General features: G+C 45.2%; 1 protein-coding gene across 3 annotated transcripts in view; it reads right to left on the bottom strand.

The window, feature by feature from the left end:
• Window positions 1-14197, bottom strand: part of frem1b (Fras1 related extracellular matrix 1b) — a 37110-nt gene extending 22913 nt beyond the window's left edge. Inside the window, exons 1-15 of one of the 3 annotated variants that reach the window (XM_026346307.1) lie at window positions 13986-14197; window positions 12671-12830; window positions 11304-11638; window positions 11126-11220; window positions 10751-11010; window positions 10360-10559; window positions 9395-9718; window positions 9047-9155; window positions 8285-8416; window positions 4800-5144; window positions 2907-3049; window positions 2489-2685; window positions 2272-2362; window positions 1401-1568; window positions 1112-1320 (exon numbers count right to left, since the gene is read on the bottom strand). In XM_026346307.1, the coding sequence (XP_026202092.1) occupies window positions 1112-1320; window positions 1401-1568; window positions 2272-2362; window positions 2489-2685; window positions 2907-3049; window positions 4800-5144; window positions 8285-8416; window positions 9047-9155; window positions 9395-9718; window positions 10360-10559; window positions 10751-11010; window positions 11126-11220; window positions 11304-11525 (2495 nt within the window). In that variant the 5' untranslated portion in view covers window positions 11526-11638; window positions 12671-12830; window positions 13986-14197. The remainder of the gene's footprint in view (window positions 1-1111; window positions 1321-1400; window positions 1569-2271; window positions 2363-2488; window positions 2686-2906; window positions 3050-4799; window positions 5145-8284; window positions 8417-9046; window positions 9156-9394; window positions 9719-10359; window positions 10560-10750; window positions 11011-11125; window positions 11221-11303; window positions 11639-12670; window positions 12831-13985) is intronic. The other 2 variants (XM_026346308.1, XM_026346309.1) reach the window with 2 other exon arrangements.
• Between the last annotated feature and the right edge of the window lie 6746 nt (window positions 14198-20943).

Genomic DNA, 20943 nt, shown 5'->3' with positions numbered 1-20943 from the left:
CATTATATGAGTTAGTATATGAGTTAGTATATGAGTCATTATTTGAGTTAGTATATTGAGTATAGAGTATATATGAGTTAGTATATGAGTCATTATTTGAGTTAGTATATGAGTCATTATTTGAGTTAGTATATGAATCATTATATGAGTTAGTATATGAGTTAGTATATGAGTCATTATATGAGTCATTATTTGAGTTAGTATATGAGTTAGTATATGAGTCATTATATGAGTCATTATATGAGTCATTATATGAGTTAGTATATGAGTCATTATTTGAGTCATTATTTGAGTCATTATATGAGTTAATATATGAGTCCTTATATGAGTCATTATTTGAGTTATTATATGAGTTAGTATATGAGTCATTATATGAGTCATTATTTGAGTGATATTTGAGTTAGTATATGAGTCATTATATGAGTCATTATTTGAGTTAGTATATGAGTTAGTATATGAGTCATTATATGAGTCATTATTTGAGTTAGTATATGAGTTAGTATATGAGTCATTATATGAGTCATTATATGAGTCATTATTTGAGTTAGTATATGAGTCATTATATGAGTCATTATTTGAGTTAGTATATGAGTTAGTATATGAGTCATTATATGAGTCATTATTTGAGTTAGTATATGAGTTAGTATATGAGTCATTATATGAGTCATTATTTGAGTTAGTATACGAGTTAGTATATGAGTCATTATATGAGTCATTATTTGAGTTAGTATATGAGTTAGTATTGTATCTGCCTCGGCAGTTCATTTTGTTTGGTACTTTGTATGTTTGGTCTGTGTGTTTAGTTGGTTTTTGCCTTTGTAACTGCAGTTTTCAGTTGTTGCTTTGTATCCGCTGTGTTTTCTGGTCTCTTTACGTTGATCCTTTGTTTTGCTATAGTCCTGTTTGTTTGTTTGTTTGAGTTTTTCCTCGTCTTCTTTGTCCCGTGTCCACCGTTTTTTGGATCGGTTTATATTAAATCCTTTTGTTTGCCAACCTCTCGTCTCGTTTGTTAGTTTGTCAGTTTGTAACAGGAAACTACAAAAGGAAAACTCACAGAGCCCCGACGTGCAGGAAACCAGCCCACAAACACTCGCTCATGTTCTGGTCTAACCTGAGTCGGAGTCCTCTCACATCCTGCAGGGTGAACATGTCTCCCTGCAGCAGCGCCTGACCCTGCAGCTCGAGGTGGCCGTGACGCGCCGTCCTCTGAACCTCCACCCTCAGCACCTCCTCTCGGCTGTCCCGGTCTTGAACCTGCAGGTGCTCCTCGGTCACAAAGGCTCCTCCACCCTCCTCCACCCGCAGCAGGTTGGTGAAGGCCTGTTAACCAAAGAGCAAAAACCTGTGTGTAAGTGAACTGAATACGACCCCACAGACAGTGGGCCTCTTTGACCTCTGACCTCTGGTGTCTGGTCGTCCACAGGGGTGACGGTGATGTTAAAGAGGAGGCCGGAGATGGTGCCACCATGATGGTCGCTGACAGAGAAGATGAACTGGACGAAGAGCTGCTCTGTGCCGATGTCCTCCACAGGAGGCATGAAGGCCACTTTCCTGTGGTTCACTGCGTGCTGCAGGGACGAGGACAAAACCAAAGCTGGAGTAAAGCAGTTCAAAACCTGCTGATCCGCACGTGCGGAAAAAACACACGTCAAAAAACTGCCACTCTTCTGGACTTTAACAGCTCAACACAGTTGGCATCAACCCACATTTCTTGACTCTCCCCTGTTGCTGCTTCCACTAAGTTCCGTCACTAATGCTCGCCTAGAAAGAGGCTGCTAGCCCCGCACACTCAGACCTGAACTGACTTATCTAGGTGTATGTCTCCTTAAGGACTAGTTGTACAATCACAACCTGCCCTGCAGCCTCATGTCGTGTCATGTTGAGATATGATTTATTTCAGGCTTCTCTCTGATGCGCTGTGGCTCATTTGTACATTGATAAATGAGAGCGTCCACCAATGAATGATTCTAGCTGCTATGTTCTGATCAACCTGGGAGGTGGAGAGTTATTTGCAGGAAGTTTTCATTAACTGTGTGTACCATCAGTTTTTATTTAACTCTCCTGCAACTCAATCTTCTAAAAACTACAACTGCAATTAAGTTTTGTGGGAAAACATTATAACAATAATTTACATAAATGACGAGATACAGTGAAAGTGAGACACAACATAACAATGAAATCACAATCAGTTGACCCACTTTTATTTGATTATTGTTTATTTCAAACCACATTTATCAGGATGCAGTAAATGTGTTTTTATGAATTACAAACCTGAGTGAAAGACTTTAACACCGGCACCATGTGATCTTTCTTCATGGTGTTGGCGCTGTCTGTGTAGAACAGTCGTCCTGCGTCCATCAGCCTGAGGAAGAACAAAAAAGCTTCTGTTTCGTTTCAGAGTCAACAGCTGCGACTTTAACCCAGACAGTTTTCTCCTCTGATGGAGGTGGACCACGTCCTGCACCTGACAGGTGATGTTTCTTCTTACCCAGGATGCAGCGGGCTGAAGCAGGGCTGAGTGATGATGTAGATCAGGTCGGTATCTGGATGTTCTCTGTCTGTGAAGTGCAGCTGAGCCTGAGTGATGTAAACCACCTCGGTCTCCTTCACCATCAGAGAGCGAACGCTGCCTACAACTTCCACCGGCAGCTGGTCCTTCACCGGGAAAACGTGGATCACCACCGTCTGGAAACAATATTAATATTTAAACTTATACAAACCACATTTTTAAAAAGTACCCAGCACACAGTAGTTAAAGAGGTGTACTCATTTTAGAAGAATACTAGCATTAATTATGTGAACTGTTGTCATATAAAAAGCACAGTTTAAATACATGTATGACACACTAAGTGAACAGAAATATTATCTATAAGTACTGTATAAATAAATGGGAATAAAACACTCACGTATGTCTGGGAGAGGTTTGGTGGCTGGTGGCTGTCAGATAGAGTGAAGTCGAAGGAGTCCTCAAACTGCTCCTCCCCTGAGTGCTGGTAGAAGATCTGACCCTGGATCAGATCTCTCTGCAGGAAACTGTCCACGGAAACTCCTGCACAGGGAGCAGCAGGTACAGCTACACCTCAGTCTGTACTGTAAATACATTTAGTACACGCTGACCTGCTGCAACTGTGCAGAATCAGTCAATCCATGTTTTTAATTGATTTGCTTCTTTTACATTTCTTTATTAGTAGTCGTGTACAAAATGAAGCTGTGTACTGCTCAGAGGTGTCTGCAGGAGGTTCTGAGGTGGGTGGCACATGGTAAAAAGTGTCATGGTTCCAGCCTCATTGCTGCCTGTATTTCCCCCATGCCCTTATTTTGACAACTTCCTGTGTCCTCCTCCCAGTCTGATTACATTCACTCACCTAATTGATTGCACCTGGTTTCCGCCACACTACATATACAGACCTGCTCACTTTTCTCCCCGGCCAGACAGTCTGTTCTCAAATCCTGGAAACTATCCAGCGTCTCTTGTAGATTGACTTGTTTTGGATTTGTCTGACTCTGCCCGCTCTGGACCCCGTCTCTTGCCTGACCCCCTGGTGCTGTGAGTTCTGTTTATTCCCCCATCATTCCCCCTGCTCACAGTACCAGACCTGTACCTGTATCTGCCAGTTTCCCCTTCTCGGACCTGCACCCCTTCTACCCTGCCTCTACCGGATTCCCGCTCACTGGACCAGCCTGACCTGACCCTGCTTCCCGTCTACCCCTCTGGTTCTGTGAGTGTTTTCCTCTGATCTGTTCTCTCCCTTGTTGTTCCCTTCCCTGCTCAGACTGTTTGGACCTCGGTAGTGTTCTGACCTGGATTGTCTTTCTGTTGTGGATTTTGCCTGCTGGACCTCTGTAGTACTGTTTCACTGTGTATGACCTGGACTGCCCCTGACCTCCGAGTTTAGCCTGTTGGATTTATTGTTTGGACTGCCTTTGTACATCACCTCAGACTGTTTTCCTACACTATGTTTTGGACATTGGATTCATCATATTCTGTGTTAAAGTTTTTAACTGTTCTGCAAAAACTCTTGTTACTCTCCTGGACTCGTTACTCTGTTGCCAGCCACCCGTCCTGGCATTCACTGTCTCCATCTGTTCCATGTGCTCTCTGTTGGTCGGCCATATTGGTCCTGACATCACACCACCACTTCCTGTGACCAACTACTTCAGATTCCCCCAGACCTCCACACTCATTCTGCACTGAACAGTTTCCATCTGAATCATTCCCTTGTACCCTTGTTATTAATAAAACCTCAAACTCCTTCCCGTACTTGGGGTTATCTCTGGCCATGGAGTTCATCCAGCTCGTGACAAAAAGCAAGTCAGAGTCTAAAAGTCCAAACTTTAACTTTGAACTTCAAAGGGCTTCCATCAGTATCACTAAGGCAATAAAACTGTGTAAACCGGTCTATTCTATCCTCCCTGACAGTTGATGTTTAGTTCAACATACAGGTAGCTACTTCTTCAGATGTGACACAGGTGTTTCTGGTTCAGGCTGTTTATTTGTTACAAGGAGAAAAAGGAAAAATCATTCGTTGTGATGGCACAGCTCTCGGAAACAGTTTATTACTGACTAGTGTTAATCTGAAATTTCTGCACATGATTGCGTCAGTAACTCGAATCCACTAATAAAACAGGGTTTTATATAATGATGTGACACAAACTGAAAATCCTGAACCTGAAAACATGCTCATTTATATCCGAGGATATAACCATGTCCTGATAGTTTGAACAAGGCTGAATTGTACGACTTTACCTTTAAAACAAACGCACCTCCATCTAACTCCATCTAACCCCCCACCCCTCACCTGTGTCGTGGGCAGAGGTCTTCCTGAGCAGCTGGCCCGCCCTTGGGGGGGAGACTATCTGGTAGAGGATGTAGTCATCACTGGAGTCCAGGTCGGAGGCTAACAGCATGTACTCCTCCAGCCACACAGCCCCACCCTCCTGCACCTCCACCGCCACGTTGTTGATGAGGAAGGGTGGGGAGTCGTCTTTGGGCAAGATGTTGATGGGGAACTTGTGGCGGATGCTGTGGCGGCCATCGCTAATGCGGAAGACGATGTGGTCACGGGTGGTGTCGCTGTCGGAGTGATGGTAGACGACCACACCTTCCCTCAGGTCCCGCACTCGAAACATGAACGCCTTCCCACCTGGGAAAAGGAATACAGGGTCATAAATGGAGATTGTAACAGGCTTTATTTTGGGGGTTGCTGTGGCTCAGGCTCACTAGGTAGAGCAGGTGTCTGCCAATCATAGGATCAGTGGTTCAATTCCCAGCTGCCATGTCACATGCCAAAGTGTCCTTGGGCAAGATACTGAACCCCAAAGTTTCCCCCGGTGAGTCAGATCAGCTGTAAAGCCGCTCTGCCGTGTGTGTGTGTGTGTGTGTGTGTGTGTGTGTAGTGTGTTGCTCTGAGTACCAGTTAGGTAGACAAGCACGTGCACAACATTTACTTTATTGAGCTCACTAATGGCTGACGACACCAAACATTTTCCATAGTTTCATACATGAAAAGCTGAAAACTTACTGTAACTGATTATTGTACAACGTGGCACAAATGTCCTTTAATTAATTTTTTAATTAAAAGTGTATGTGCTGCTTGGTGGGGACTAACATGGATCTGATTAGATGAAAACAAAAATAAATCGGTTCTGAACAACTCATTTTGCTTCGCTCTGAACTCTGAAGAGTTGGACTGAACATGAAAAACTTGAAACTTGTCCTACATTAATAAAATGTAGGCTGTGTCCATCTGTCAGCTCTCTGCTGTTGGCTGGCCTTCTTCACACTCGACATCGTGCTAACGCTAACAGCAGAGTGTCACATGACTGGCGGCCTACTGGTGGACATGTGTTGTTGCAGCGGACGGCTCTTTTTCCAGCCAAACCTTCGCACTTTGATTCAATTACTGTCTCCAACACGTGCACTGTTTTTTTTTTTTTTTTGTTGTTGTTGTTTTTTTGTTTTTTTTTCTGCCATTGTCACTTGGAAATAACAAGTTTCTCTTAGCGCCTGAAGGCACCGCGAGGCGCTGGCTGGGGTTTGTACTGTGAACACCGGTGGGGTAAAACATGGCGTCCTTCCCGGTGGCCGCCCGGTTGCCAGGATGGGGGCTTCCTGTCTCCCTGCGTGTGCCAGAGAGACAGAAGGGCAAGGTCAGCAGACAGATTGGGAGACGGGCGGTCGCGAGCCCGAACCTCATTAGCAACTTTACCGAGGGGAACCAGCTACTGGTCCAAGTGATGGAAACAACTTGGTAATTGGGCCCAAAGGTGGCGTTGGGCAACAGGCCCATAAAGGAAGAAACGGGCTGGGAGGACTGTGTGTGTGTGTGTGTGTGTTACACAGGCAGCCATCCATTTGGCTGAAGGCGTTGGACGGAGCCTGCAGTGACTGTCCCCACGCTGCAGCATCGAGGGTCAGCAGCATCCCCCTCCTCAGAGACACTGCTCCACCACAACTTCCTACAGACTGCACACGTGTGGAGAGCAGAGCCAAACGTTGGTCTGAGGAGATGAAATAATGCTGGAGCAGGTGGAAACCTGCCCAGTGGGACAAAAGTTTCAACCATCCAACTAAAACGCTCTACTGTTGTTCTACTGGGTCTTTTAGTTTCACATGAAAGTGAAAAGAGAGTCAGGAAATATAGGAATAGTTATTTATATAATGAATGTGTCTTTGAGTGTGTTTGTGTCAGCAGGTTAGATCCACAGGACAAGAGGAAGATCAGACCTGACACTACAAAATATTTGGACTGTCCAAAAATATTCTATTTATTTGTCATTTTTTCATCCTGCTCATGATAAATGTAATAATGTAAGGATGTCCTGGCTGAGGGAGCATTGGTTATAAGGTTACTTAAATAATTGTATTATGTCTAAAATGTATTTTATTTATTTAGAAATAATATAGAAGTAGTTTTAACTTTAAATAGTCAAACAGATTGGGGAACGGTAAGATAAATATAATTAATTTTTAATTATTTATTACCATTTTATTCTGTTTTTCTTCTACTCTAATTATTTATTATTATTCTAAAATGAATCATTGAATGACAATGATTAATTTTAGCCTCAAATGTGGTCAATTCTACATGTGCTAAAGGTTCTTGAATCTTAATCTGTGCTGTTGCAAGAAAAACAGGTGGTCGAAAACTGAAATCCATGTACCATTTACTGTCAACTAAGGAAGATCTTCCTTCTATCGCCCCCCTCCTCAGCTGAAAACGCAGACGACCAGTGAGTTATGATCAGAGTCACATTCATTTAAACATATGAAAGACTGAGGAACTGCTCTGACTACTGCAGTGTTGTTGCTGCTCTTAAAATAAGGTGAAATTTTGAACCAAACCACGTGATAGAAAAAGTAGTCATGTTTTTTGGGTCACGAGAAAAGAATCTCATCCCATGCATGGTGTTTGTAAGTGTAAACCCTTAACACTGGAAGTGTTTACCCACGATGAACTCATCTCAACGCTGACAGTCCACTGCGAGCTGCATTTGCAGGTCATGATAAAATTATTAACGAACGCGTCTGAATTAGAGCGAGATCCCGTTAAAAATCAGCCTGAGCAGCACAAATTTGATGAAACGAGCCAGAGAATTTGTTCAAAACACGATTCTCTCCCTCTGTGCGTCCCTCTGTTTCCATACATCTAAAGCAGCCATGAAAGGTTAACTTCCTGCCTGAACCGCTGGGGGCCCCTGCCACCTCACCCCTCCCTCTCCTCCGAGCTGGTAGCATGAAAACCTGTTTGGGGACAGTGCATCTGCTGTCTGTGCACGACAGCATGAAATGGCATAAGTCCCTTCAATCTGCTGGGCCCGGCTCTGCGTTTGAGACAAAGAGGACGTTTCCCTACGCGCTGGTCTGGAAGGGACAGACGTGGACGGAGAGGGAGGCAGCAGCAGCCTCAGCGCTGCCACGGCCCCTGGCAAAGTGTCCGCGGCCTCATTTTACACCTGATTAGGAAACACATGCAGGGCCACTAGACATATGCTTCCCCAGCCACACCGCAGTCCCTGACGGATGGGCACCACATGGAGGAAAAAGGGCGGAAAAGGCCAGATGACGTTCTCTGGGAATTCCCAGGGCAGTGAGTGTCGGAATACCAGCACAGGATTAAAGGACAGGACAGGACACAGAATCCGTTTGAGGATTGTTAAAGCAATGGGACAGTCAGTAAATACTATGCTCGTTAAGTGAAGAACAAGAACATTGCATAGAAAAACCTCTGCGTCACGTCAGGTCTAAACTGTCTAGGTGACCCTGTGACCTTTGATCCCTCACCTCTCACACTGAGACGCCCATGCAGAGGCCCATCTACAGCCACCAAGTAGACGGCATCGATGTTGTCGCTGTCGACTATCTGCAGCTCCTCCCAGGTGATCGGTCGGGACTGACCCTCTAACAGGTCCAGACCTGAAAACCACAGATGGTGAGAGTTTATTTAAAGGGTTCGAGTTAGTCAGCTGAAACGGCTTTTATTACATAAAATACACTCATTCATTAATGGAACATTTTTTGGCTCCAGCTGGACCAACCAAACAAGGTGAAGGCGTCACTTTAGGGTCTAGGTACAGTAAGTGAGACGGCATTTCCCATAAATTAGTTTTAGTAACAAAACAATGAATTAATCAATCCAAATGTAATTAGCTATTTAATTGATGTCTTACTCAAAACAGTTCAAATCGAAACCATTTAGATCATCAGGGCTTAAACAGCCCCAGCTGCACAAAGTGACACTTTGGTTTTAAACATCTCAGTTTGCAGGATCTGTCTCACAGTCGCCAAACAAAAGCAGAATATAGCTCAGTTAGTAGTAAAACCACTAGAACCACGACAGACGATTCAGTAAATGGGTTATATCAACTTCAAAAGAAGTTTCTGCTTCTTATTTCCGGAAATTCCAGAAATGTTGTTGTACACTGTTAAAAATGTTTCCTGTTCTCCGACCTCAGGGACACCCGTCCTCACAAATCCCTATTTATCAATTTACCAGCATCAGGGAGGCGTCATTAGCAGTAATGATTACTGTTGTATAATAAGTACCCATGTTCCAGGTGACTCTGGGTGCATTTGTTTCAGCTACTCTGACAGAGACGTGGACCATGATGGACGGGCTGGTCACATAGGAACCGTCTATAGCCTGGAACTCCACCTTAAAGAAGACAAATAATACAGGAAATATGATTGTAAATGTCATTTAATGCAAATACACACGTAAAAGTTTGACTTAAATCTGTTTTTGTGTTTGTGAGCAAACATAACATTAAATCAAAGTGAAGACGCTGAGAGTATTTACAGGTCCCACAAAGTTTTAAACTAATGGTCCAGTTTAAATTAGATAGTTAGTTAGTCCCACTTTAGCAGCTTTCACACTTTGACTCGGGTCAGTACCTCATAGTTCCTTCTGTGTGACTGGCTGCTGTTGGGCGGCTGGTAGGCCACCTTCATGTCGTGGAGGTCCAGCCAGGTGAAGGAGCTAATAGGCTTGGTGTGGTCGTCCAGGTGCGTGATGTAGCCCTCGGCAGGCTGGGCGGTGATGTTGAAGACCAGCCGTTCCTGTGGGGTCTCATGGTCCTTGGCATCCAGCGTGGCAGTGGTGAGAGGGGTGAGGATAAACTGGTCCACCTCCAGGATGAGGGAGGCCATAAAAGCCGCACGGGGAGGCTGGTTCTGCATCGCACCGTGGATCAGAACCGGCAACCATACCGCCTCTGACTGGGAGTGTGGTAACACGGACAGAACAGTGAAGGTAACACGTAAAGTGAGCATGTTCCCAAACAGCAGTTTTACTTTTTCCACCAATTAGTGTAAATCTGCATATATTTTAGGACAAACACAACATATAGCACAGAGAAATCAACACGTACTGCTTCGACGTCTGCTGCTATATTTAGTGTTGAAGAGTACGACAATCAAACGTGTTAAAAATGACAGGTCTTTGTAAGACAGAGACACCGTTTATGTGCTAATAAGAAGAAAATAACTGGCTTTAACATTTAGAATTTCTGAAGCCTTTAAAACCCCTACAGAACCTCCTGCTCCACATCCTTCCACATCCACAGAGCTGAGAAAAATACATGAAAGCGTGATGTCACCTTCTCAGTGCCAATAAACCTCACATCGCCTGAGATGCTAATCTCACCTGGATAACTTCCAACAGGGATATGACAAAATCTGCAGTTTATCAACTTTGTTCAATTAAAGCACGCTGGAGTAGCAATACTACACGTCTTCTCCAAAAGTTGTTTTCCCCCAACATTTTCTACGCGGTCGTCTCAGATGTTGGACAGGAATGATATCGACCTTTCTGTCACTACACTAATCACTACAGGCTGGTTTCTAAAGGTTTCCAGTACCTCCAGCAAGGCCCTGGTGGCCTGCTCCCTCAGCTCCACCCTGATGGGTATGTAATCAATCTCTGGTGATGGAGGACTGAGGTGCTGGTACTTCAGTCCAGACCTCAGGAACTCCTGGCAGCCGGTTTTGAGGAAACGAACCTCCTTGGTGTCATGAAGACACGGTTTGTTTCCGGGACAGAGCGCTGTCGTCTCTCTGCCTAAATGAGGACGGCAAACAGACGAAAGATGTGGCAGCAGCAGCTTATAAAAGTATCAGTACTACTGCAATTATTATAAACACTTTAATATTTATCAAGTTCAGGGTAAATCGCAACCATAAGTCAGTGCTAACTCATTAGCTAACTCAAATAAATACACTATGTATTGTACCAGTACTGTTGTGACGTACCCTTCCTCTGAGTAGAGTCCTCCTCCTTCACCAGCTGACCCAGTGCAGGCACATTGGTGTCAGTGGTGATCAGTCTAACTGTGCAGACCAGGTCAAGGCTGGTCTGGATTTTCAGGACAGAGCTGTCAATGGCGTTGGAGAGGCCATAGAACTGCAGAACCACTAGCGGAGCGCTGCCTAACTCGAGCACACGAGGCCCGGACTCTACCACCCTCACTGACAGGACCACGGTCTGCACCAGTGTGTCTGAAGTCGTGAACCTTCACACGAATACCACACAGTATGTTAGACGAGCGTATGTTGAGGTTACAAACATTGAGTATGGGATCTTTCCAAACCAGAAGCAGTTCCACTCCAATATTAATACTAACTGACCTGTAGACTCTCAGCGTCACTGCGTCCTCGTCCAGGACAGGACTGCCATTGTGGACGTACTTTACCTCGTCCTCCAGGAAGTTGCAGTCAAACACCTGCAAACAGCACAGAACAAAACTACATGTACAGTAACACCACTGTCCTGTCAGGACTCTGAACCTACAGCAGGTGTCCTCACCTGTGGAGTTAGCCTCCCCACTCTCTGAGTGATGGGTTCGTTCGTCACCACCTCCACCTTACAGTCGGCAGGTGGGTCCACGTCGATCTTCAGCTCCTTCTCTGTGATGAACACAGAGCGACCCCTGGTGACCACCACACCCGAGTTCACCACGACAAAACTCCCGCTGCAAACCTCCGTCATCAGCGGCAGCAGTAAAAATAACATCCTGACAGCAGCCATTTTGGACCGGGGAGGGCCTCTTCAGGTTCAGCTGAGTGAGCACTGTTGTGTATCAGAGCTGAAGGAGGGTGAACGTCTCAGGGTTTCAGCGAGTTGTAGTCTTTCCATGCAGCCTGCCGTGACCCACACCCACAGGACAGAAGAAGAGTTTAAGAGCAAACAAACGGCACTGAGAATTCATCCTCGAATGTGAATTAGGTTGGTGTGAAGGTCAGACGTGTACACGACTCTCTGGGCACAGGCACAGGGGCCCAAGGGTTCATGATGCCCCTCAACCAGAGCCTGTGTATAAAGTGCAGAGACCATTTCCTGCTGAAAAGTCAATCAAATTACTACAAATGACGAGACGAAATAGAACGACGACAAAGAGACACAGTGAAACGACGTCTGTCTCCAGGGCTCGGATTTCTCCACTAAAACTCTGATTGGTTCAGCTCTGAACTGCTTCCACCCCCTACCTCCTCAGATCTGACTGGAAGCTTTCACCCTCCATTTCACTTCAAACTAGAGTCCACTGCAGGAAACAAGGGGTTAATCTGTGTGACCTGCAGAGGTGCTGGAAATGGCATGGGACAGACAGAGTGGGGGAGGGCGAGGGGAGGAGGGGTGTTCTTGGGATCAAAGTAGGGCAGCAACTGGAACCAGTTTGTCAGTTCTCATCGAGCCAGACGAGCATTGGTTCGTTAATTTGAGGCTCCAGCTGGATGTGTGTGAAAACACACTCTCCATGATGTTGGTACAGAGACTCCTTTAGAAAACGTTTTATTTGGGGGTATGCACAGAAAACTTATCATTTTCAAACATCAGAACTGGTAGAACCACGGTGCCAGCTCCTGTTACTAATTGGCATTCAGCAAAACCAGCGGTTACCTCTATATATATATATATAATATGCATTATTTATTTCAGTCTCACTCTGCACATTGACTCAGTACAGAGCCTCCACTACTGTGGCGTATGTTTCACACCATGAGAAGGTTTGAGGTCAGTTACAGCTGGATTAAATCTCAGTAACTATTTTAAGTTCTTAATTGTGTGACAGTCATTTTCACTTTAGGCTACACAGGTCAGATCACTGGAGTAACTTTTGCAGAATAACATTTTAATTAAATCTCACAAAAACAATAAAACAACTGTGTTCTCACCTGGACAACTTGTGCACTGGTGTCTGGGCTCTGCAGAAATGACTGAGCGTTAGACGGGAGAAAAATGGCTGTTAAATGATCCACCAGCTGCTGCCACGACTGGAAATGACTCAGTGCTGCAGAATGGGGAACATGCACTGCAGCTCTTGGGTGAACTGTTCTGAATGAAACAGGATAATTACCTTCAGCTCCGACCACTGTCAGACCCACACATGATGACAGTTTCTGGACTGGGGCTGGTAACTGTGCCCACATTTAAAGTCTTTGAAGACTCTCAGTGCAGACATGTCAGGTATTTAGTTTTTCTTTCCGATTCAGAGTCTACTGCAAATACTAATGCTGCTAATACCACTGTAGGGATACTGTATAAACGTGTAGCTGCTGTTCAACACAGTCCAGGGAATCCTCCTGATTCTTTTACTGTTCGTGTGGAAAGACAGGTCTGTGCACAATACACACACACACTTTTTCATTTCAATAAAACTTTAAAACACTTTTGCACAGATCCACAGGATGATTTCATTTCCAGTGAAATGAAGAAGCTTTAGGATGTGGTTGATTTTTGGTAAGTGTTGGAACATTAGGAACAAATGCAGACCTCTGTGGGCATCGCACTGTTGAAAAGCTGTGATCTGATCCCTCATCATCAACAGCAACATCTGTCTGGCTACCTACTCCTTCATGGCTTGTTGACATGAGCTAAAGTCTTTCTGTGTTTGCAAGCGTTCATCTAATTGTCTGCCAGAGGTTTTACTGTTTGTCAAGTTCTTTTCTTACACGGTGAGATCAGATGCAGCTGCTCTGAGTTGTGGTACATGAGGCACAGAAGCGACTGAGAAGGACAGTCTGCAACAACACTGTGAGTTTATCTGTCTTGTACAAATAATCAGTGACTAGTTTAACCATTCACATTTAATTTATTTGTCTGTGCAGAGAGTTTGAATGCAGGTCTGCAGCAGCTTTGAGCTGTAGTGCAGCAGGTTGCAGCTGCAGCCCTGCAGGAGTTAAACACTGCAGAGAAATTTCCAGTGAACTCCTGTCGCTCTAATTACATCCTCAGCCTGTTAAACTGAAGGGACACGCTTCCATGAATGGTACGAGTGTCAGTGCTTTAGATTAGAACGAAGCCAAAGAGAAGAATATAAGGATAAAAGAAAGGAAATCCCCTCATGTTCCTCTCATCTGTTTCTATTCGAGGCCTGTTGCAAGTCTGTGTGTGTGTGTGTGTGTGTGTGTGTGTGTGTGTGTGTGTGTGTGTGTGTGTGTGTGTGTGTGCATGTTTACATGAGTTGTGTTAAAGTTGGTTGGCTCTTACCTCCAGTTGTTGAAACTTCTGCGTTTGTCTCCTTGTTCTTCACCTTCTGCACACGCTCAGAGGAAGAGGAATGCTGTCACACACACACACACACACACATTCACACACACTTCACACTCACTGTTTGCCGCCACCCCCCCCCCCCATTCAGCAGCTCACCGTCACCCCGAGACGTCTGGCATCCAACAACAGAGAGAGAAGCAAAGAGAGGGGGTAAACTGTGAGATAGGGGGAACAAAGGGCGAGCCAGTTCTCGACTGGTTGAGTTTGTCCTAAAGCCAAAACCAGAGAGAGAGAGAGAGAGAGAGAGAGCAGACAGGAAATGTGCTGAGAGGTTTCCAGGACTTTTATTTTTACAGCCCCCCCTCGTCTCTCTGCCTCGAACTCTCTTCTCTTCTCTCTCTGGGACACAGATACATGTGAAAACCCATCTTTTGCTCTCATTTTACACATCAAAGACCTGAACCTGTGATTTACAAGTTTCAGTTTTACATTTGAGCAGCGTGGAGTCGATGGCAAACACATGAAACACCAAACACGAGGAAAGAAGGTGTGAGATTGGAAAAGAACATGAAGTGCACGGCAGCTTGGATGTTACATGTCACAATATAAAACACAATCCTGTGATATCCCACATTTCTTAATAAAAAATCTTTGTTTCCACAAGATCTATCGTTTGGTTCGAGATGATCTAATTATGGTAAATAAAATAAAACAGATGGACGCAGTTAAAAGGAAATGTAATTAAAGATTATTGGCAGGAGGATGTGTGGTCAGGACAATGACCACTGCCCATATAAGCACACACCTGCATGCACATGTAAACCATCCAACAGAATAAATATCTGCATGGGAACATAGGACTGCAGGTAGAAGAGGAAATATTCTTTTCTGTGATAAATAAAAAATGTTGTTCAGGGGAAAACATTTGAATCCTGAATTTAAAAAGCCAGCTGGTCTGAGCGGGACCTTACTGTCTGTTGCCCTCATTAATTCCCTGGCTAGCACACAAACACACATCTTTCATCCACTGAGCTGCTGACCTGTTCACCTCTCTTACCAACACACACACACACACACACACCAGTGGATTGCTTCTGCAGGTGGAGGAAGAAATCAGGTTTGATGGAAGAAGCAGCTGTAGAAGAAAATGTGAATGTGAGTAAATGTGTCGGGGTTGTTTTATTTCATTATTCTACCTCCAACTGTCTCCTACAGTACGTGAACATCTGTGGCTCAGCTAGCAAAGCAGGAAGTTTTGAATTTAATACTACTACTAATAATAATAATAATTGTGAGGAAATTCAGGAGATGGGAATGATGGTGCAGCTGCTCTACAAGTTGCTGAGGTAGTTGGAGTCCAGCACCTTCACCTCAACGTGAACAGGAGGAGCCGGGGATTCAATTTGTTGGACAGTCCACTCCGGCTCCTGGATGTTCTTCTCCTGCTAATGCCAGAACTGATGAAGCAACATTCATAAAAAAACATACAGAGACAAATTGTTATTTGACACAATGTTCTGAAGTATACAAGTAAAGTAAAGTACTCCACAAAAGGTTTTCCTGCTCTAGTGGTCCTGGTACTGGTACTGGTTCTGTCCTTTTTGGAAAAGTTCACAACATGACTTCATGCTGCAAAACCAGAACAGACGATGTCAGTGAAATAAAATGATATGTTGATAAATGCTGAAAGAAATCAGAGTTGTCTGGAAACTGGTCATGTGAAGTTCACAGAGTAAACAAAATGAAATGACGTAAATGAATCAAACAGTTTGGGTTGTAATTTGCTCTCAGCAGGTCGACCGTGTCGGAGCCGTTTCCTGGAGTTCAAACACGTTGGGCAGAAAACCAGAGACAGGTGGCAGCAGCTTGGTCTGATCACTGGGATAAACCATGCAGGAAGGGAATCTGCTGTCTCTCTCTGACTCAGTTCTAACCTGAATTATTACATTAAACTGTGCCTCGGCTGATTGGTCTGCCTTGTTTCACCTGCTGCTGCTGGACTGAACCTCATTTATCCGTCCAACGCTCCCAGGTCCATTGTTCTACACCTTTACCTTGTAAAGATTCAAGCTCTGTTCATACACAGAAATTAAGTTTTAAAATCCACATTATTCATACACACACCACAACACACACATATACACACAACTTGTCACCAATAAAAATCTGATTATCAGGTGTTTATTTAAGACAACTTGTGTTTTTCTTTACCCTTTCGTAATTTAATAAAAATACAAAATCTTCAGTTGTTGTGGAGAAGCGTTGTTCAGCATCCCCCGAGTTCTACACTGTGGCTGCTTTGATCTGGTAATTCCCCTACAGTCACAGACACTTCACGTCTTATACTTGTGTCTTTACATGAAACACAAATGAAATAAAACCCACATTAATTGCACCGCGGCCTCAGCAGACGGAGGTCAGATGGAGAAAGTTGTGGAGAAGTTGAATCCTGTCTGTCAGAATGGATTTAGGTTTATTTGCTGCAGCTCTGACTGACTTCCAGTCCACTGTCCGGCGCTTTCTGATCAGTTCTGACTGCTACCCTTTGCGTGGTGACTTTAGACTTTGCCACGGCGTTTGGCCCCCTGCCCACCTCCTCAGCCCTGGGGCCCCTGTCAGCCTGACGCTGTGACTCCTCCGCAGCCTGAAATTAATTTCCCTTCCTCACTGACCCATAATTAAATCCTGGAACAGACTATGCTGATGAGTGGAGGCGGGAAAGAATTCTGTTTTCGACTGAGTTACTTTGTTGGCCATGAACTTGGTGAACATTTTGTCCTCGTCTTCGTGGAGCAGTGGAGTCTCTGGGTGTCGAATGTGCAGAGGTGGAGCGGTCTACGGGAGGAAACAGGGCTGCAGGCCGTCCCTCTGTTGGCGGCCGACACCTTCTAACAGCTCAGTTGGCCGGAGAAGTGAGGATCGGCCCTCACTGCTTTGAAAGACTTTTCTGGAGTTCAGTAATTACCAGGTAAGCAGCCGACACCCCTCCAGTCGGAGCTGAGGGTTTCTGCAGAGCCTCTTTACAGCCACAATTAAAGTGAGAGATAAAAGCAGCTCGAGTTTGGAGCCGCCGACTGAAGCCTCTCCACCGGCAGTGTGTTGGCAGTAGAATCAGAGCAGCGAGCTGCTGCCAGCCTCGTGGCACCGGTTCAGCTCGGTGGCACCGGCCCAGGAAGAGCCGGAGCTGCGTCCCCCTTCCCTGAGAGAGGAGGACATCTTTATTAAGTAATTCACAGTGAAATGCTGAATATTTCTCCATCGCTACCTCCTGCTCAGAAACTGTGAGGTCCATATGTCATTATCACACAACAGCACAGCACAGGTTCCCACTTCCTCTCTGCAGAAAAGCAGATTTCTTCACATCCACACATTCATGATAAGGTGTTTGAAGTATCCCGAGGACCCGACTGCATCGTAACAGCAAACAGGATAAGTCTTCATCATGGCATGTAACCAGCATTATCCCTAGAGATGCAAATCTCACTTAGTTCTGGGCCAAGATGGCAGCAGAGTTATGCTACAACAACACCAATGCTGGCTGCCAAATCTATAGCACACACTTGTTCTAAGTATGGTTGCAGTATGCAGAGAATTAGCACCGCATTGGTAACAGAACCAAATATACCCAGCTTGTACCTCTCATGTTTCTTGTTTGCTTCGACTAAAAGTTGAGAGCATTGTTTGAGCATCTTATCTAAGGAAAATAATGGAAGTAATGACAATATGAACAGCATAAGTATAAGTATTTCTCCTCCATCTTTGTCATGTTGTGTCCCACCATCCAATACAACACAACTTAGAACAAAATGAAACAGATCTTAAAGAAAGTAATAAAAAGACCCCTGGTTTCTATTAGCTGGGTCTTTTCATCTGGCATCATCCATTTTTAATTCATTTTTAATTACACTAAGATGGTGAATCTGCAGCATGTTAGCTGATAAGTGAACGCTCGGGCTGTTGAAGCAAGTTAATAATTGTATTTAGTCTTTAAAACCAAACCTGCCAACGTTCAGCTGACTGACATCAGCTGGATCAGGACCAACACATTTGAGGGTGAAACACAAACATCAACTACTTTTCAGATTCAAATAATTTACAATAAAAACGGATGATTTGAAAAAGAGCTGCAAAAACAGCCTCCTTCAGTTAGAAGAAAGCTTTAATCGTCATATGTCACAATGAAATTCGTCCTCTGCATTTAACCCATCCCCCCCGGGGGGAGCAGTGGGCAGTCACATGCAGCACCCGGGAAGCTAGTTGCTCAAGGACACACCTGGTGTTCCTGATGGGGTTTGAACCCTAGAATCTTCTGCATCTAAGGCCAACGATCTACCCATTGAGCCATCAGGTAGTCATAATAGAGAGGAGGACATCTTTACACATGCAGTGCACACTGACAGGTGGTGTTCCTGATCTGCTTGTTGGAGCTTGATCTTCTCTCAAGCCCATTAGTCCCATTAAAGAGTCATACTGGTGACCAGAGGAGGCTGAGAGTCACACTGGGAACCTGTCAGCTTTAATATGTCAGAACCACTGAGTGACTGACAGCCAGCTCCTCAGCCCCCCTCCCCAGGAGAGGATGCAGAGATCAGACACACATGCAGCCTGAAGCCTGACCGGCAGAATGAGGTGAAGCCGAACGGGGGAGGAATCAGACGACTGGAGAAAGAAAGAGGAGGTGCAGGGATATGGGATATGAGCTCCTGAAAGAAGATGAGGGGATGTTGGGGGAGTTTTGAGGGGAGCGGGGGGTCTGACCTTCCCTGGCAGCGATGAGGAAGGAGGAGCTCATCCTCAGATTATGCAAATGAGGCGTCGTTTTGATGCAAAACAAGCCGGACTGGCTGCTAATGTTTCTCCAGTCGTGAAAGGGCGAGACTCCCTGGGAGAAATACCAGGAGAGAGAGAGAAGGGGGGGGGGGCTGAAAGGAGCCGAGGAGTCTGGGTAATAAGCGGGGCTTGGCGGGCAGCTCCCCCAGCATTATACATTATCATATTTCCACGTAATTAGTTGGTTTTTCCACATGAAATAAGGAAGCGGCTTGACGGTGCGTTCACTGCCGCGAGGACAGTCGGCCTATGCTCCTCCTCCTGTGTTAGTGAGTGATGACCTTTGACCTTCAGTCTTACATCAGTGATCCATGAACCCCATCTACACACACACCCTTGTTTACCCACTAATAGGGAACGTGAGCTGGGCTTAGACCGTCGTGAGACAGGTTAGATGTGAACAATCACATCTTTGGGTCTGATTAATATGATAGTGAATGTGAGTTGCCGGGCAGCCCCCGGAGGTCCACATTCACCAACACATGGGGGACAACCTGGGCACGCAACCAGCACCACATGATATTAAAGTGGGGCTTGAGCTGTAACTGCAGGCCTGAGAGACCTGCTGAGACCCAGTCAGAAGCCAAAACTTAGTCTGATACCTCTGCAGCCCTGAAGGGATCCTGCTGCAGAAATACGCAAGTAAAAGTACTCACCTAAAAAGTTAGTATCAACCTCAATGTACTCACTTACAATGAACTAATGAAGGTTGCAGGTGAGAACATGCAGGTTGAGGAGAAATCATCACAATCACTGATGTAAATATCACAACTGTGTCTCTGTGTCCAGTAGGAGTCTTCCCAGGCCTGACTGGATTCACAGCCAGGTACGGTTTAGATTTCAACAACAACAACTTCAACATCGCCAGGCGTCTTTCTGATCTGCTTTATTGATCCCTGTGGGGAAACTGTTGTTGGAGAGCTGCACATAGAGGATGGTGCTACTGCGGGATTTCTGTGTCATCAACATGTAGCCAGAAGGGGGGGGCACCAGCGCTGGGGTTTGCGGACCTTCACCTTACCAGCTGAGTCCACTCCAAAATATTAGCAGGGCACCATGTCAGAGCTACAGTAAGGGTCTTCAGAAGTTCTAAGTTAGCTCTGTCTCATCAGGCGGTGGGCCGTGTACCAGACTTAATTGATCTTTTCCAAAAGAATCTGGTTCTAATTATAAATCTTTTTTGTTCGGTTAATAAACAACTGTCTTCTGATGTTTCACCTTGTGCCACCTCCTCAGAATTAGTTATTCATCCATCCTATGTCAGTATCCGCACAGCCTCATGTCACAACTGTTCTGACGTGACATCCCCGGGCTCTCCATCCATCCCCGGGGGTCCTGAATCCGTGCCATCATGTGTGTTCGAGGCAGCATGAGCTCAGGCGAACCCGGCCTGGACGGACGAAGGAATGGATGGTTGGCCCAGAGGCTACGGGCTGTGTGAGGTGGAGCAGCGGCCGGCTTGATGGCGTGTGTCCCACAGAGCGCGCTCAGTGAAGCAGCAGGCGAGCAGTAGCTTCACATTAGCCCGGCGAGGCTGGATAGGAGTTGGCTACGGTCCGGGCTTCATGCATCATCAGCCTGAGTCCTGGTCTGTCCTGCTGGGAGTGTGTGTGTTTTCTATCCTTGGAGCTCGGGGGCCGTCCACAGCGTTTGTGCTTTGAACAAGAAGCCATGGTTCTCTCTCCATGCGCCTGATATCTGACTTTAATCAAACGAGTCAGATCATCCACCTCTGATCTGACTGAGATGATACGTACTGACTGATCATATATTAATTAGATCAGTGAATCAGGTTGTCAGAGAGAAGACCTGGGTCTGAGCTAAACCTAGAGAGACGTTTTGATTTCTGCGCTGCATGAAATGCTAACAGTTTACCAGTCGGCTCTTATCTTGTAGCTTTGTCCATCAGTTCTATCAAAGTCATTATAACAGCTTTATATCACATCACCATCATTTTGCTGTCGTGTTGACACACGTACATTTTAAAAAACAGTTCCTGCATGTCTCACCATGTTAATTGATGCAGCTACAAACAAATTCTGAAACCAAATTAGACAGATGTCAAACAAAGTTAGAAAAACATGTTTTCAAGAATAACTGAACTCACTAATAGATGTGGGCACAC

Source organism: Anabas testudineus, chromosome 4 (assembly GCF_900324465.2).
Source record: "Anabas testudineus chromosome 4, fAnaTes1.2, whole genome shotgun sequence".
Lineage (NCBI taxonomy): Eukaryota > Metazoa > Chordata > Actinopteri > Anabantiformes > Anabantidae > Anabas > Anabas testudineus.
This window is presented reverse-complemented; position numbering and strand designations above follow the sequence as displayed.